The 16,629-nt window shown below is 43.5% G+C and overlaps 1 protein-coding gene across 2 annotated transcripts in view; it reads right to left on the bottom strand.

Annotated features, from left to right (window-relative positions):
• nphs1 (NPHS1 adhesion molecule, nephrin) overlaps positions 1-16,629 on the bottom strand; it is a 56,675-nt gene that overhangs the window by 27,881 nt on the left and 12,165 nt on the right. For both annotated transcript variants that reach the window (XM_028980589.1, XM_028980590.1), the window contains 7 exons: positions 13,419-13,541; positions 5,330-5,452; positions 4,887-4,968; positions 4,069-4,172; positions 2,530-2,651; positions 1,647-1,818; positions 597-754 (listed from right to left, as the gene is read on the bottom strand). In XM_028980589.1, coding sequence (XP_028836422.1) covers positions 597-754; positions 1,647-1,818; positions 2,530-2,651; positions 4,069-4,172; positions 4,887-4,968; positions 5,330-5,452; positions 13,419-13,541 — 884 coding nt within the window. The remainder of the gene's footprint in view (positions 1-596; positions 755-1,646; positions 1,819-2,529; positions 2,652-4,068; positions 4,173-4,886; positions 4,969-5,329; positions 5,453-13,418; positions 13,542-16,629) is intronic.

The following is a 16,629-nucleotide window of genomic DNA, read 5'->3' as shown; positions in this document are numbered from 1 at the left end:
TAAACTGCTTGGTGTCAATGGAGCTACTGGCAAAACAAATTCTGGTTCCATAGCATTTGGTGTGTGAATATGCTAATAATGCCACATACACAGCCTTCACTAGCCTGGACACACACTGTGATTCTTGCTACAAAAAGCAATTATTGTATGATGGCCTGGAGCAAGGATAGCAGTAATCCATATTAGCATATTCCTTTTTCCCCCCTTAATTATATTTAGTGTCAGGGTAGATATGCAGGTAGAGATTAGCGTAAGATATTTCTGTCACGGTGATTCTAATGTGTCACACTTTCATTTTTATGCATTGTTAGAATTTGGAAGCGATGCCACGTTTATGCTGTAGGTAACGATTTTTACTGTGAATGGGAGATTCTGTAAGGTCTTTGAGGCAAGTCATTTCACTTCTGTTTAAATTGCCTCCTGCATGACGCCTCAGCTACTGTGTACATAGTTCTGAAAGTACCAGACAGAGTGAAGCGGTTGCCATGGTGATGAGGTAAACTTGGCCTAATGTCCATACGGACACAGGGGGAACAGGCAGAATTTGTCACTGATGTTGTGACGTTGACCTACTGCTTTTACATGCGGGCACCTACATCTGACATGGTAACATTTGTGCTGTTGAGTTCCTTGAAGCCCAGCCACCATCGGATCTGCACAGGCGGGTTGCTGGAGGAGGTGTAACAGCTCAGCGAAAGCGTCTGGCCCTCAATCACCCTGAAGGAGCCCAGCACAGTAACCTCGGATGGTTCAACTAGAAAGAAAAGTAGAAAAACTTCATGTTTCACGGTGGGAAGGTGAAAAAAAAGCCCTGAGAGGGAATAATGTGGACAAACAACTATGCGACGCTTCATGTATCGCAAGCCAGGCGCGCTCCCTCGCCTTGGGGGCAGACGAAGCCGTGTTGACATCACCGTACTGAAGTTCTCCTCTAGCCCGCAGCGCTCGGCGGCACCGGGCGCGCAGGATGTCTGCAGCCTGGTTAAGGAGAACTCCATGAGCATATGAATGGATGGCTGCGAGCAAGAGGGGTGCAGTGCACTGTGCATGCTGGCAAGAGAGCAATTAAACAAGCTCGTCAGGCGGACGGTGTGATCTTGCTTAATGGGTGATGCGGAGAATTTCCACTGCTGTCTTTTGAGCAAGACAGCAATTTCGATAAAAATTGAGGGATGGCTATGATTTATGACCAGTCACAATTAAAATATTCTGGGCATTTTTATCTTCCCTGATTTTAAATTATAATAATAATTGGTTACATATTTGACAAGCAGGTTAACACAAAAAAATCCTTTTTTACTTATTACAATAATGCAGTTTTCCAAGAATAATGAATAATAAAACAATCCCACAATGTAGAGGGTTTATACTCTAAAATACTGAAAAGTGACTTACTTCTTTAGTGCAGCAGGACAATAAAATCATTACAGAATTTTTAAATAATGTGTGTGCTTTTTTCAGGTGTATTAACCAAATGTGGTTGCCTAGCAGTTTATCTACTAAACTGAATTTGTAATTTTTAATGCGCAATGCGACTTGTGTTGTACTGTATGATGCATGATAAGCATTGTGGGGGAAATGATTGTTATGCAGATACAGATGATTGTGTTGGAGTTCTATGAGACACAAAGTGAAATGGAACTCACAGAAGACAGTGAGTGTCTGCCTGATGGCGAGGGGCTTTGGGGTCACCTGGTTCCCGCTCCCACACTCCAGCACGGCATGGTTGTCCTCCGGGGTCACCTCCATGGTCAAAATGCTCTCTGCTTTCCATGAAATGATGTCCTCCTCCCAGTCCCTGGACAAAAATTCGCCATTCTAAGATGGCAAAAAGTTTCAGCCTGAATGTTTTTAATTCGTCCTCTATGTGAACGGTGTTTCAAGAGCTATTACTACATAACATTAGTACCATTGCTATAATATTCTTATAATAGATCTGACACTGGAATGAAGACAAAATCAAGACAAAAAGAATATTAATCATGCTGTTGTAATTAGGCTTTGAATTATACACTTTAATACATTTCGTTGTAGATTTGTAGATGATGTCTGATCCTAACGACAATTTAACCTGCTTTATTAAAGAGCTACAATGTAAAGCAGCTGCTTCATGTACCCTGTCAGTGCTTCTAACGGCAACAGGAGAAGGATTTCATCAGATTTCTCTTAGACATTAGGGGCCAAATGAGGGCAAAATATTTTCTGACAACCATTTCCAGTATGTTCTGCAATTCATCAACTCGATCATAGAACTGCACGCAGTAAGAACACAAACATCTATATATAAATCCCTGTTTTCATAGCCTGATATGTGGAGGTGATAATGATCAGGTACGTCACTTCAGACCTGCTCTGGAATAATTGCAGCAGAGCTCAGAAGCACAATCAAACACAACGCTGCCTGAATAATTTCTCACTGAATAATGTATTAACGAAGAGGGAATTCAATTAGATTTGGCATGCAGTATTTTAAGAAAAGCACAACATCTGCTTTTCATTTTTTCTTCTTTAAAGTTTCTTAGCTCAGACCTTTTTCCAGTGCATCATAGGCAGAGGGTTCCCTCCATTAGACAGACATTTCAGTTTGAGAACGGTCCCAGCTTTGACCTCCTCACTTTCTAGGCCGATAATCACAGGAGGGTGAGGTGGGACTGGGGAAGAGAAGAGATGTGATTGGACAGGATGAAAGCTCAGTTTGCTGCATCAATGGCTATAAGCTGTGGACTTTTCAACATAACTGCTAGACAGTAGGCTGGCCTCTGATGGACACATTAAGTATTAAGGGAGAGCTGTGAGCTGGACTAAGTCCATAAAGTGGCAGAACAGATGTTTAAACAGTAATAAGGCGATGCAGAGAGATGAATAAATTACAGCTCCACTGAATAAAATATGGGCCATAAAAGAAATTACAGGGCAGAGCCACCCTTTGTTATTGCCCTGATCGGTTTTCAGGCACGTTGGAGGGTGGGTGAGACCGATGTGACAAATTGTTCCCTCGTCAGAAATCTGCCTGGCTGAAATGGCCACCAAAAGTTGGATGTGATGAGCTGGCTGTGCTGACTAAGCCTGCCATTGCAGTCACAGGTTCTGCTACATTAGCACTTGCTGTGGGGAAATACTGGCTAACTGACTGCGACTCGACGTAAGCGGCATTGAATTTCAAATTGCCGCATAGACACCGGCAGAGAACTGAAATCCACAAAATTAAAACAAAGGCGTATACAGAGACGAACTGTCAACAGACACCGCATGCTTAATGAATCTGTAAAATCATCAATCTGATTACATTATTCAAATTTTACCATATGGTTGAAAAAACATTTTCTAGACACTGATGCAACTGCAAACAGTAAAGAAGCAAACCATCCATGGGGATATTATTGTGATCATTATTTTTATTAATAATTTTTTGCCGTACTTGCAGACCTCTTTACCTGGGAACTTTAAATATTGTTTAAATATTGTGACATAAGCAATTTATTGGACACTCGAGCAACACTACACTATTTATTCGTCTCATTCTACAAAAAAGAAACAACAAAAACAGTTACATTGGGACACTGAATAAACTTACACAAAAAAAGAGCTCAATTCTCTTCTATAGACTTACATGTGTGTCACTGTTAATATGATGTGTTTTGACCCTGTCTTTATTTATTCCTTTTAACTAGATTCTTGCCTTTCCACCTAAAAGTTTGTTTTCTATTTTGCTCTTATTGATTTTCAGTTACTCTGTCCATCAATTCCCCCTCTTTTTGTCAGCTTTGTCTAACTTTCAAGTTGTCTATACATTTTCTTTACCTCTGCTTTTTTCCATGTCATGTCTCTCTTTGACCTGATCAATCACCCATGTTCTTACAGCTGACAGTGCCAACCGGCAGTAAATCATCTATATATCATCAACCGGTTGACCAGCTCCTCAACCTTGGATTCTGATTGGCTAACAGGACACTATGTTACTATGTCACTATGTTTACCGTTAGTACACCTAACCATATACTTAAGTTATTTTAGCACATATTCCAGCAGAAAGGCCAGAGAAGAGTGGTGGTGAAGCACCATCCTTACAGTAGACAGTCATGGTCTTGCTGGAAACAATGGCACCAGGAAGCGCTGGGTTCTTTGCTCGGCACGCCACCTGCCTCCCATTGTCCGAGCTTAATGCCATGACCCTGTAGATACAGATTGGTGTGGGTCAGGTAAGGTGTGTTTTGTTGCGCTTCCTTGCCTACGTCAGCGTTTGCAACTCAGCACCATCCTCTGGGCCTGAATTCCATCCAGGCAATCAGAATTGATGCCCCTCTTATAGGGTTTTCACTGAAGCACCTTAGAGCCGGAACGGGCGCGATATTGCTGCGTCGTTAGAAATCCCCTCCTCGCATCCTGGAGCTTTGCCTGGAAGATGGATCTAGCTCTGGACGCGTAGTGCCAGCGCCAGGAATGCCTTATGGGATTACGAGGGGGTTATCTCTGCTGAAATACAATATGTATGGAGACCTAGTGCAGCTCAGAGTAAGTGATGGTCCTGGGCTATTAATTTGTCAATGTTACCATAAACTATAACTCATATACTTATGTAATTAACATGTTCATTGCATTAAAAGCATCAGATTTTAAAGGAAAATCTCTTCAGTTGGTCCTACAACTGGGGAATACAGCAATCTGATCCAAAGAAGCCCCCTGTTCATTTTCAGCGTGTCAGGGAATAGTTTTCAGCTTTAAGGAAGCGCCTGCTGAACCTACATAGACATCAGTATTTCAGAAGAAAATTTAATATTGCTGGGACATATGACAGGGTCGATAGCCTTGGGGGAAAAAAAAAAAAAATCATTCTCCCTCACTCACAGATACAACCCCTGCACTCAGATGCAAACACACGCACGTACCTCACTTCAGCCTGCGTGTTCAGGAGCTTATCCTCTGAGCCCGACATAGTGAACGAGTCGGCATCTGTCAGCTCGACTCCGTCTGAGAGCGAGAGAGAAGGAGAGAGAGAGACAGGGGCTGAGGCGGGGGGGTAAACACACTAAACAAGACAAAGCAAAAGTGAACGGGGGAGTAAGAGGATTGCCTCAAGGTAATCTTTACCTTGGGCTTGTATTTCAGCACGCCGGCAGTGTGCACTGGCGTAAACATGCATAAGCCCCGCATCTTACAGAGCTCGCGCTTTGGTGGAATTACACATCCACATTCATAATGCAGGTCCTAAAAGCCAAAGGTTTCTAACACTGATAGAGGCCGCTTATTTCCTCTCTGCTCGTTTCCCCCCTGCACTAGTCAGCCTTTGGCCGGGCGGGGACACAGATGAGGTGTTGCCAAGACGACCTACCCTTGAACAGAGTGATCTCGGCGGCGGGCTTGGCATCGGGAGCCGTGCATGTGACAGTGTAGACTTTTCCAGCCACCCAAGGTTCCAGAGTCTCAAACTCAATATAAGGCTGAGATGGCGGGACTGGGGAAAAGAAAAAACGAAATGAAGGAAGATAGAAAGAATAAATATATAGCGCAGGTGCCCGCAGTGGTCTGTATATAGACTTTTAATCACAAGGTGCAGAGTCAAAACACAGACATAATGGAAATAATGAAAATCGCATATAAATTCAGTTGCAGTTGTCGAGATGAGACGGTCATTTGCATGAAGCAATTGGATGTTTCTGGCGCCTGGGCACCACATGAGGTGGTGTGGTGGGGATACCAAGAGCACAGCATCCCTAAAGCAGCTGGGCGGTGAGGGATGCGGCATAAGAATAACGAATACTCATGCCTCCATCTGTTATCTCTGTGTTTATGGGGCAAGCAGAAGCATCTGAACCTGTTGAGCTCAATGGCGCATCTGAGCTGTGAAGGAGCCACGCGTGATGGAAGGCTGGCAAGAGGTTGTTAAATCCATCAGCCAACAGATGCATGTGCGCAAGACTGCGTTTTTTCTTTTCTCAGGAGGAGACCGGCCGTGGAACTCTGCTTGATATATTACAGTTGAGCTTCTACCCTAACCCTCGTGTACAGAATAAATAGAAAAAAGCAAGGTGGCAAAGCAAGGGCTACGGCTTTTGAAAAACAGAGTTAATAGGAGAAAAAAAAAGAGAGAGACTGACATTCTAATCCATTCCAGGGGACTAAGGCTGAAGAAGCTGCTCTTTAACATCACCTGAAGGCTCTGTGATACACCCACTCTATGATAAAGAGTAAAATATGTTGGCAGGATAACTATTTGATTATTTTTACGAATGAAAAGTTCAGACCTGGTTGTGAAGTGCACCCACACCCCCCCAATCTCCCCGCATAATGGTGTCACTGCAAGATGCTGTATATGCGAAATGAACAAAGTCGCTAAATTTGTGCCCTGCAGCTAAAATCAATGGAATGGCTTAGCAGCAAAAACAGTGTTAATGGCTTATGGCTGCTTTGTAACAGGACAGCTTGATTTCATTTAGCCCCTGGTTCACACGTGAGTCGAAGAGATGCTAAACGGAATCAAAAAACATTTTCATTGATTTTTTTATTTATTTTTGTACAATACACGTTTTTAAATGACTGCAGACAGCAGCGTTGAATCAGCAGCGCTGGTATGCTTATTACTGCCTTGGCACGATTGTTGCTGGAAGTAGGATTTTCTTCTTTTTTTTTCATGGTGAGCCAGTCCCCAGTCCACCCCCAGGCCCGAAACCAGGGCACTCAGCAAGACAGCAATGATCTGGGCTGAAAGGATCGTGACAGGGAGGCTCAGTCGCCTGCCTGAAAAAAAAAAAAAAAACCCACTCCAATTCCGCACATTAGCAGGTGTGCTGCTAAATAAAGGCACAGTCTCCTTGTAGTCACTCTAACACAATTTCATTTTGAGCAAGTAGTGGAGAATTTCTGCCAGAAATTTGATTTAAGCATCTCGGGGGAGACTCAAAAATTGATGTTGTGCTTAATTTAAAATTATGCCACATCACAATCCTAAAACCCAGCATTAATTAGCGAGCGCAGAAGGCAACCAAGCGGGTACAACTGAGTTTTGAGGCAACTGAATGAAAGAGAAAAAGAGAGTGGGGATGGGGGGTGGGGGGGACACACTCGGTAAGCAGCATTGCTGAAACGAAAGTAGGTTGGAAGATCAATGGACATGCGTTCAGTATTTCACAAGATGAGACAAACACAACAGTGCCGTTGGAGCCACCGCTCTATCAGAGATCATTACACATCGTATGGTGGCCACTGGGGGGCGCTATTGTTGTGTGCTAAGGCATAAGGCATCAAGTTGAGACAGATGAGATGTGGCTGTGGCTTCAAACCGATCTAAAGGAACCAATTGGATCTGTGCAGGCTGTGATGGGTGAAGGAGAGCGTTGCACAGGCGCCCCGCAAAATAACGAGATGCATTTGTTTTTCTTTAGCCCGGCTCCGCCCGTCTCTGATACTGGCCCTGAATGTATCGACAGCCAGCATGCTCCCTTCATTTGGTAGATCTCTTCCTCCTCAAGCGCACGCCTCACTTGTTGTTGCTGCAGGCGGAGTCCCACAGCACCGCAAATCTCCCCAGATAAGAATAATGATGTGTTCACAAATGAGGTAGGCAGGTAGCTCGCCCCTCCAACACGCTTCTTCTCCCTCTCGCATGGTCTCTCCATCTCTATTTCTACGGATTTATCTGCTCCTGTCTCCTTCCCACCCTCACTCACTCACTTCTGTAACCCCCCCCTCCCATCACTGCAGTTAAACTCTGCAGAGGAGCTGTGCTGGGTGTGCTGCTGCTGCTGCTGCTGCCTGCGCTGGGAACCTGAGCCCTGAAATCAGCAGCCAGTCTGGCCAAACATGGGACCCTAATGAGCTCCCCTCTCCCTCTTCTTCGCCGCCGTCTTTCTCATGTATATTCTGTGGGCAGTAGAACAAACTGGCGTCATGCAAATTCCAGCTTGACGTCCTGTATGCCTAAAAATGTATGTACGTTTTCAAACCGTAATAATGCAGATGCACACAAGCGATCAGGTCTGCTGAGAGAAAAGTCCCTCGCGTTACTCTCCCTTCACCACGCACAGTAGCCACATATGCAAACACTCGCTGACACACAAACAAGGTTCAGCGTCTGGGCAAGCGAAAGACAAGGTCAATTGTGAAATCCGATTCATTAGCCAGATACAGACAGATGGGTGAATAAGGGAAATAGAACCCGGCATCTCACACACCTCACAAATGCGGCAGACTCACGTTTAAGGGCCACAGTTACAAGCAGGTAAACACACAGATGGCAGGAGCCTATCGCACACAACCCCAACAAACAAACACACACGCACACAACGCCCAGATGGTAGGTAGACGTTAGTCTCCGCCAAGGCTGGGTCACACCGATGAATACACATTCCGCACACACAGATGCACACAGACACGCTCGCACACCCAGTCGCACACAGCTGTGGAGAAACGCGTGCGTTGCAGGGTGGGGGGGCTCAGGTGTGGGCTTTGAAGCTGAAAGCCATTGAAGCAGTCCCTCTGTGCTCCTCCTCCTCCTCCCTGGTTTCTCCCTGGCCCCGCTCTTTTCATCCCGTCTCCCCCTCTTCTCTCCACTTGTCTCTGGCTCCCCCCTCTCACGCTGCCTTCATCCCGAGTCCTACTTTAACAGAGTTGTTAGAGGAGCAGGTGTGTGACTTTTTTTTTTTTTTTCCGCTGGTCCTCCCTTCCTTCTTGTCCATCTCCAATGTACTGATTTCTGGTCCCAAAACAAGAAGTCTAATGAAGTGCATCATGTGAAGTACAAGTTAGCCTATCTCAAGCATGCTTTGATGGTGCATGCTCCTCTGGTTAACTTGTAGACTTTCATTTATTAAAGAAATAAGGCCGGACTGTGGAGATCATGAAGTTTCTGTAGTGTAGTGGTTATCACATTCGCCGAACACGTGAATGGTCCTCAGGTCGAAACCGGGCAGCAACAGACCTCTTGGGGCAGTGGTGACCTAGCGGCTAAGGAAGCAGACCCGTAATCAGAAGGTTGCCAGTTCGATTCTCGATCCCCCAAGGTGCCACTGAGGTGCCACTGAGCAAAGCACCGTCCCCACACACTGCTCCCCGGGCGCCTGTCATGGCTGCCCACTGCTCACCAAGGGTGATGGTTAAAAGCAGAGGACACATTTCGTCGTGTCACTGTGTGCTGTGCTGCAGTGTATCACAATGACAATCACTTCACTTTCACTTCAGATCAGACGACAAAAACACCTCTACAGTGTATAAAATAGGGTGACCAGATTTGAGCTTGTGAAAAAGAGGAAATCGGCTCAAAACCCCAGACAGTTCAGAAAACCCTGCCGGACACAATTTCCGGTCTCATAAAGAGGACATGTCCAGGCAAAAGAGAATGTCTGGTCACTCTAATATACATGTTATGTCATTAAGTGGACATTTAAGGTAACTGTAATTTAATAAAAAAAAAAATTGTATGACATTATGTCTTGCATAGAAATGCATACAAATTATTTTTGCTTTGGCCATAAACTTAAACTTGTTCTGAATGGCTCTAATTTCAGTGAAGCTGAACTCCATATTTTCAACTCCACTCTTGTTTTGTGGCCATGGTGTTCCTTCAGACAGATTGCTAGCATCTCCACCAATAACCATGATACTTAGTCATTGCGTTGTAAATCATGTCTCTGAGGTATATACAGTGTATTTCTCGTCCAGACTGTCCGTGAAATTAATGTCCATTGAAGTTCTCGTGCCGCTTTATTGTTGTCATGAGGCTCTTGCAGACAGAGAACTAGCATCTGCAGTAACAACTCCTGAGCAAATAGGTTAGAAACCTAGCATTCATTGCCCATGTTAGCATTAGCATGGCATCTCTGAAGCGAAGTGGGCAGCCATGAAAGGGGACATGGGGACGGTACCTTGCTCAGTGGGACCTCAATGGCACCTTGGTGGTTGGGGTTTTGAAATGCAATTGCGGGTCCGTTTCCTTATCTTCTAAGCCAACTGCCCCAAATTTGCAGCAAAATAGTCAGCTCTATCGTAGTGGAGTGGCAGAGCCTCGGCCTGGAAGGACCAGGATCCTTCCCTGTCAGGTAAGTATCTCACCAGCTATGACCATGAACTTTGATGAACAAGTTGTGTTTTTCTACTTTGTTTTTAGGAGCAGCTGAAACTTTTCAAGGAGGGTGATGTTTCAGGTGACACATCAAACGAACGCTCATTGACTTGTTGTCAGGTTGTGATGAAACTGAACATTAAGTGGTGACCTTCTCTTGTTGCTGTTGCCATAGCTGCTCTTCAAATGCCTTTTTGAACTCTCCAATAATAGCCTCAGTCCTAGAAAGAAACAAAGGAAAGTTTGAACTTCCCAATTTAATGTTAGCGAGGCATAAAGTGTGTCTCTGTGTCTCAAGCGGTTGACAAAAGCAAGGTTCATCAAACTGAACCTTTGTTAGGGAACTGAACTCCAGATGTTCTGTTATTGTGGCGATCTTACTCATTCAGCGCATCACTAGCATCTCTAATTATAACCAACACAGAGGCAAGACAGAAAAGCTCAGAAAGTATTCACCAGAGCAAATTCACCAAATGATTGTGAAGAGCTCAAGTTGTTCAGAGCTTGAAATGGCAGCGCTCTTTTGTTCTTGAAGCCACATCATTCCCTAGCCCCTCCAGAAAATACCTCAGTGGCAAAAGAGGGATGAAAGAAAATTGGCCTTCACTGGCAATTCTGCCGTGCTGTGCTAAGAAATTAGGTAAATTCTACTGTTGGCCATACTGATAGCCACAAGATAAAGGTTCATCAAATTTCTGTGAAGAGTTTGGGTCATTATGAAGCCTTCTTGTTACCATAGCCATGGCGCTCCTTCAGGCCAATCTCCAGCATCACCGCAGAAAATCTTTGCTGTAGTGGCTCAGTAATGTGCCCTGACAGCCATTCTGCTCATCTGGCTGTGTTCATGTTTTTAAAAGCGTGGCACAGATTCATGTAAAGGGTTTTATATATATATATGTTTATATATATATAACCCTTTACATGACTCTGTACGACACTTTTAAAAACATGAACACAGTCAGATGAGCAGAACGGCTGTCACATATATCCACACACTCACACACACACACACACACACACACACACACATGATTAAATACTACACGGAAATGATGTAAGTTATAGAGATAATCAAATCCATTACTTTTACCAAGAGTCTGTAAGGATCATGCTGTCTTGGATTTTGAGGAGAAACTTAATGTAGTGGACAAATCAACAAAAATTATCACACTAATTATCGAAATAAGTAATTCAATATGTTGACGTTACCTCACTTTGAGGAGGGCTACTGGCGAGTTACCCTCCCTGTCTGCAGTGTTTGGCCAGCCTCTGGTGATCTGTCTCAAATTAGCCGGTCATAATACATATCACATCAATGTGGTGCACCCAATTAAGATCCTGGCTCATTTTCTAAGCAATTCCTCCTGCCTTGTTTTAAAGTTGATTCTTTTTCCTCGATGCTTTGATTAGATTTACACAGGCAGATGTGAAGCATGCCTTGGTGGCTTATGGCAGCCAGGGCCTGGATAGACAATGGAGATGGATGGATTCACCCAGCAACTGGTGATACCATGGTACTGAACATATTGTTTATGGTGATTTATTTTAATAGTTCTAAATTGTCCATAACCTCATAGTTTAAAGTAATTGATCAACTGTGCTCTTTATTAGAGGTAAACTTATAAATTGTACATGCAGAACCCTTTTCATTTAAACTGAAACACAGTAACAATCACAACCGTAAATGTCTTATTCTAAATTGCACTTCTCCTTATAAAAACAACTTTTACCGAGACCAAAATAAACGCTGGGTCTGAATTCATCTCTCAATAACTCCAAATTGATTTTGGATTCATTTGGCAGGAGAAAATGTCACTCACATCCCTCTGGCTCTCATTCTCATTCTGCAGCATATTCTCATTAACCTTTTTTAAACTTATTTTAAGACATTTTCACCACCTTTTTTTCCACCCGTAATTTTACAGAAAGTTCCATCCTCCTCCAGCTGTGTGAGAACATTGTGTTGTGAGACACTAACAACCGCTGTTGCGGCATTTCATGTGTCGAACCCTACCCCCCTCTCAAAAAAAAAAAAAAAAAAACCTTAATCAGTCTCTGCGGTGGGACCAATATGAACTGCGTCTTGTTTTAATAATGGTGGGCTGAGGGTCTCTGTGAATGCAGTAGCCCATCCAGAGTCCCATTATGGGTAATTTGTCTGGCTGGGTCGTGTTCGGGAGCTCTTTTGTGCTCGATGCGAGTGCACACACACGCCACGGACACCCCTGCGTCAAACCGTGATCGATGTGGGACTGAGCCCTGCTGCGGCTGCAGGTGTCTGTGCATGTGTGTGTGTGTGTGTGTGTGAGATAGACAAAGAGGGAGAGTGTGGGCTATAGAATGCGGCTCGCCTCCACCATTTGCTTCCTTTCTGCCATTCTTCTTGTACTCTCCCGCATTGATGTCAGGAAAACCTGTCCTCTTCCCAGGAGAGAGGGAGTCACCACAGCAACACCCCCTTCCCTTCTCCTTCCCTCACAGGCACACACACACACACACATACACACACTGTCTCACAACTGCAGACAAAGGGGAGGAAAAGAAAGAGGAAGTCACTCTGCTATGGCCAGCAATGAAAAGCGCTTTCAATGAGTCTCAATGGTGGCTTGCTGGACAGAATGAACCAGAGCGAGAGAGAGAGAGAGAGAGAGAGAGAGAGAGAGAGAGAGAGAGAGAGAGGGCAAGAGAATGCTGTTCATCACATGGTGACAAGAGGCAGGCTCACACACTCACGCAATTACATCCATCCCCATTCACTCAGCAAGAGGAAACTTTCTATTCACTTCCATTCAATTATGATTTACTTTTTTCGAGAGCGCCACTCCACTGTTTGAAGAACAAACACACACACACACACACATGGCTGAGGACACATCTTGCAAGTACTGGTAATAGAGTCCATGACACATATAGTGCGTTTTAGTTACTAACAGATAATCCTGATAGTACAATTTAGCAAAGAAAACCCTGACTCAGTTTCATGTAAGAGATTCGGCAGCTACGCAGTGTGCCACATGAGACAACTGCTATGAAATCTATTTCAGTATTTCAAGTAGCTCCATCTATGAAATTTTGCTCATGCCATACAAACATTATGTATTTCACATACATAGGTGCGTCATATGTGTCGTTGAAGACGTGTTCCTACAGCCCTCTTGACATTTAACGCATATTAAACTGCTCATTAATAATTTTAATAAAAAACAAATGTACATCCCAGTTTGAAATGAGAGAATTGACTTTGCCATGCACTCACCTTTTCACAGTCAGTACACAGACATTAACTGTCCAGACTGAACTATCAGTCATGTGTCTGCCCCCCATTCCCACTCCCTGAGTTGTGCTGCGCTTTAGATCTGCTTACTCTGCACATCGATCCACGCGGTACGAGAGATGATCGCCTGACTAGTCTCAGATGGACCCACTTGGCATTCATAGGGGGAGTCATCTCCGAGGGTCGCTTTCTCAATCATGAGATGGTACTGTCCTGTGGCAGGAAGAGAGAGAGCAGAGACGGTGAGATATTTTCTTTGTCTCACCCTGCAGCAAACATGCTGGATTAAGAAGAAGGCGGAAACGTTAAGATTGCATTTATTGCAAACCAGAACACATAAGAATCTTTCATAGTAAACAATTTGGTTCAAATACCCTAACCCTAATATCAAAGTAGGATGGTAATATGTTGCAAATGAAAACTACAACTCACATCCGCTCGTTTAGTAATAAAATGTACACTGCTATACAGAGAATAGTGAAACGCAGCGATTAAAAGTGAGTTCCAATTGAAGTCCAAATTCTGCTAAATAAAGAGAAACGGGTTAGATTACTGCTTATACAACAAGGGAGGCATTAGAATCATCTTATGCTTAAGAGCATTATTAAATAGTTAGCATTGCTAATGAAATAGGCCTGTAGACATGGGCTTGGTGCTGTTTCAGCATTTAGCTGATCTACATGGATATTAAACACATATTTCTAAGCCTCTCTGAATCAAATATTCATACAATTATTGCATAGAATATTTACTATGCTATGGCATAAATAAATAACTTGTTTTACGATTACAAAGTCATTCCAATCTGTCTGAACCTAGCCAAGAGACCAGCCATCACCGCTGGTGGCTGATGTAATGGTTACATGTCTTTTTGCAGAGTTTTATTTTATGAAAATGAATGCACAATTTAGAAAAAAAATATGTGAAATTTAGACTGACATGTTAAGAGAAATTTTAGTAGTGGCACCATTAGCACAGTAATAATCTAATTAATCAATTATTTCATAAGTGTTTAATCACCTGTATCTTTGTTTAATTGTTTAGTTCTTATAAGCCTACATAGGGAGCGGGTGGACGTATGAAGAGACCAACAATTCTGCAGTAGATTTTTAATTAAGTTCAGATCTGCAGACTGGCTAGACCACTCCAGGACCTTGAAATGCTTTTTACGGAGCCACTCCTTAGTCCTGGCTTTCGTGCAGGAAGACCCAGCCAGGTTTCATCTTCAGTGTTCTCACTGGAGGTTTTTGCACAAAACCTTGTGATATATAGCTCCATTAATCCTTTTCTTAATAAGGCGCAATCGTTCTGTCCCCTTGGCAAAAGATCAATGTTTCCACCCTCCTGCTTCACAGTTGGGATGGTGTTCTTGGGATTGTAATCATCCTTCTTCTTCTTCCAAACATGGTGAGATGAGTTCATACCAACAGGTTTTATTTTAGTCTCATCTGACCACATGACCATCTTCCATGCCTCCAGGCGTTCTTTGGCAAACTTCAGACAGGCCTGGTTTGACCAGGAGGACCTTATGCATGCTGCATGACTTTAGTCCATGAAGGCATAGTGTGTTACTAACAGTAACAGTCCCAGCTCTCTTCAGGTCACTGACCAGGTCCTCCTGTGTCCTCCTTACCATTATTATGATCATTAGCCACCACAACGCAAGATCTTGCAAGGAGTCCCAGTCTGAGAGAGATTGGCTGTCATATTGAGTTTGGTGCTTTTTCTAGTAATTGCGCCAACAGTTGTTTCCTTTTTACCAAGCTGTTTGCCAATGATCCTGCAGCCAGATGACTTTAAAATGACTTTAATGAGCCACTTTGCAGAATTTTACAATGAGTTCAGAGGTGACCTTGGCACACCCCACAATGAAGATGATGGTGTGACCAGTGGTTCATTATCATGACGCAGTGGAACCAGCTATTCTAAACAAGACTATTTGGACAGGATGAAAATCTAGTGCATCAACTTTGACCAAAGCATGTCACAGACCTTTAATCATGATCCCAGGGACATCAGTGCATTATTTATTGTGGGCCGTGGACTGTTCCTGAGTGGTCTCAGCAAATGGCTAAATAAAGTATCAATCTGACTGCACTTACTGGCTAATTTGAGAAATGGTGCACATTGAACACGAGTTCACCCAGCAGAGGTAATGTCCAGCCACATTGCCTCAATGTCTGCTTCATTTCTCTCTAGAGAAATCTATAGAGAGATTCTTCCAAGAAATCCTGTGGGTGCCGGATTCATGAAAACAATAACCATTCTTCCGTAATTGAAATGGGGCAGGCCACTAAAATAGGGCAGTGGAAACTCTGTTTTATATATTTCTGTTTGGCTTGGCTTCAGGGAGGCAATGCACTAGCACACATTGTGTCTCGAAATGGAGCATTTGTCCAAGATGTCATGTCAGAAATGAAATGTCTTTCTCTTCTCTTTACTGTAATGGTGTGTTTAAATTCATTAGCTTGTGGGAAGCACCTGCTTTGTGCTAAAAGAATGCGGTCATGTAAAAAGCCCTAGCTGTCAATACTGATGTTGTATTCAAACACAGTGTGCGCCAGCTCATTAATGGCTGAATTCGTAAAACTGACAAACGTGCTAAAGACTGGTCGCTTGCTGTGAAATAGTTCAAGGCACGATGATGTCATTGCATTTCATCACACATGCACCTTCTTATTTTGCTCGATTTAATGCATTAAGGCCAAAAAGCCATTCTTAATGAAAAAGCAGGAGGTTTGTTTCTTTTTGAATTGATTTAGAAGTCTGGGATATGCCTTAATTATTGGATTGGTTCTGAAAGTGTCCTGTGTAAGTTACCACAGTAAAGCCATGATTAAATCTCTCCGGAATAGTGCTGAATAAACATGTGGTGTGTGCCAACAACCACACATAGCCGCATGGTGTCATAGACTTGGCACATTTCTGTATGTCCGGAGCTGATGAAACAGGTTTTAATGGTATTGAAAAAGTCCCCTCTCTGTTTTAGATGTGCGGGGACACATAAAGCGGGTCTGTTGCAAGAAATTGATTCGTTAAAAGCACTTGAGCAGAAAGAAAATGTCAAGCTTTCTAAAAGCTCAGGGCAGAGATATAGTCTTTTATTATTTTTATTATTTTATCTTTAATTTTTTTTTGCATCACACGAACTAGCAGAAAATTGTATATTCACATGACAGCCAACTTTGTGGGGGGGGGGGGGGGGGGGGGGGGGGGGGAGAACTCTCAATCAAAGTGGCAAGATAATTAACACCAACCAGCAGCAATTTGAAGCTGTTGCTATCAAGTAGTGCAAAGAGCC

The sequence above is a fragment of the Denticeps clupeoides genome, chromosome 5 (assembly GCF_900700375.1).
Source record: "Denticeps clupeoides chromosome 5, fDenClu1.1, whole genome shotgun sequence".
In the NCBI taxonomy this organism is placed as follows: Eukaryota; Metazoa; Chordata; class Actinopteri; order Clupeiformes; family Denticipitidae; genus Denticeps; species Denticeps clupeoides.
The sequence above is the reverse complement of the archived record's forward strand: the minus strand, read 5'-3'. Positions and strand labels throughout refer to the sequence as shown.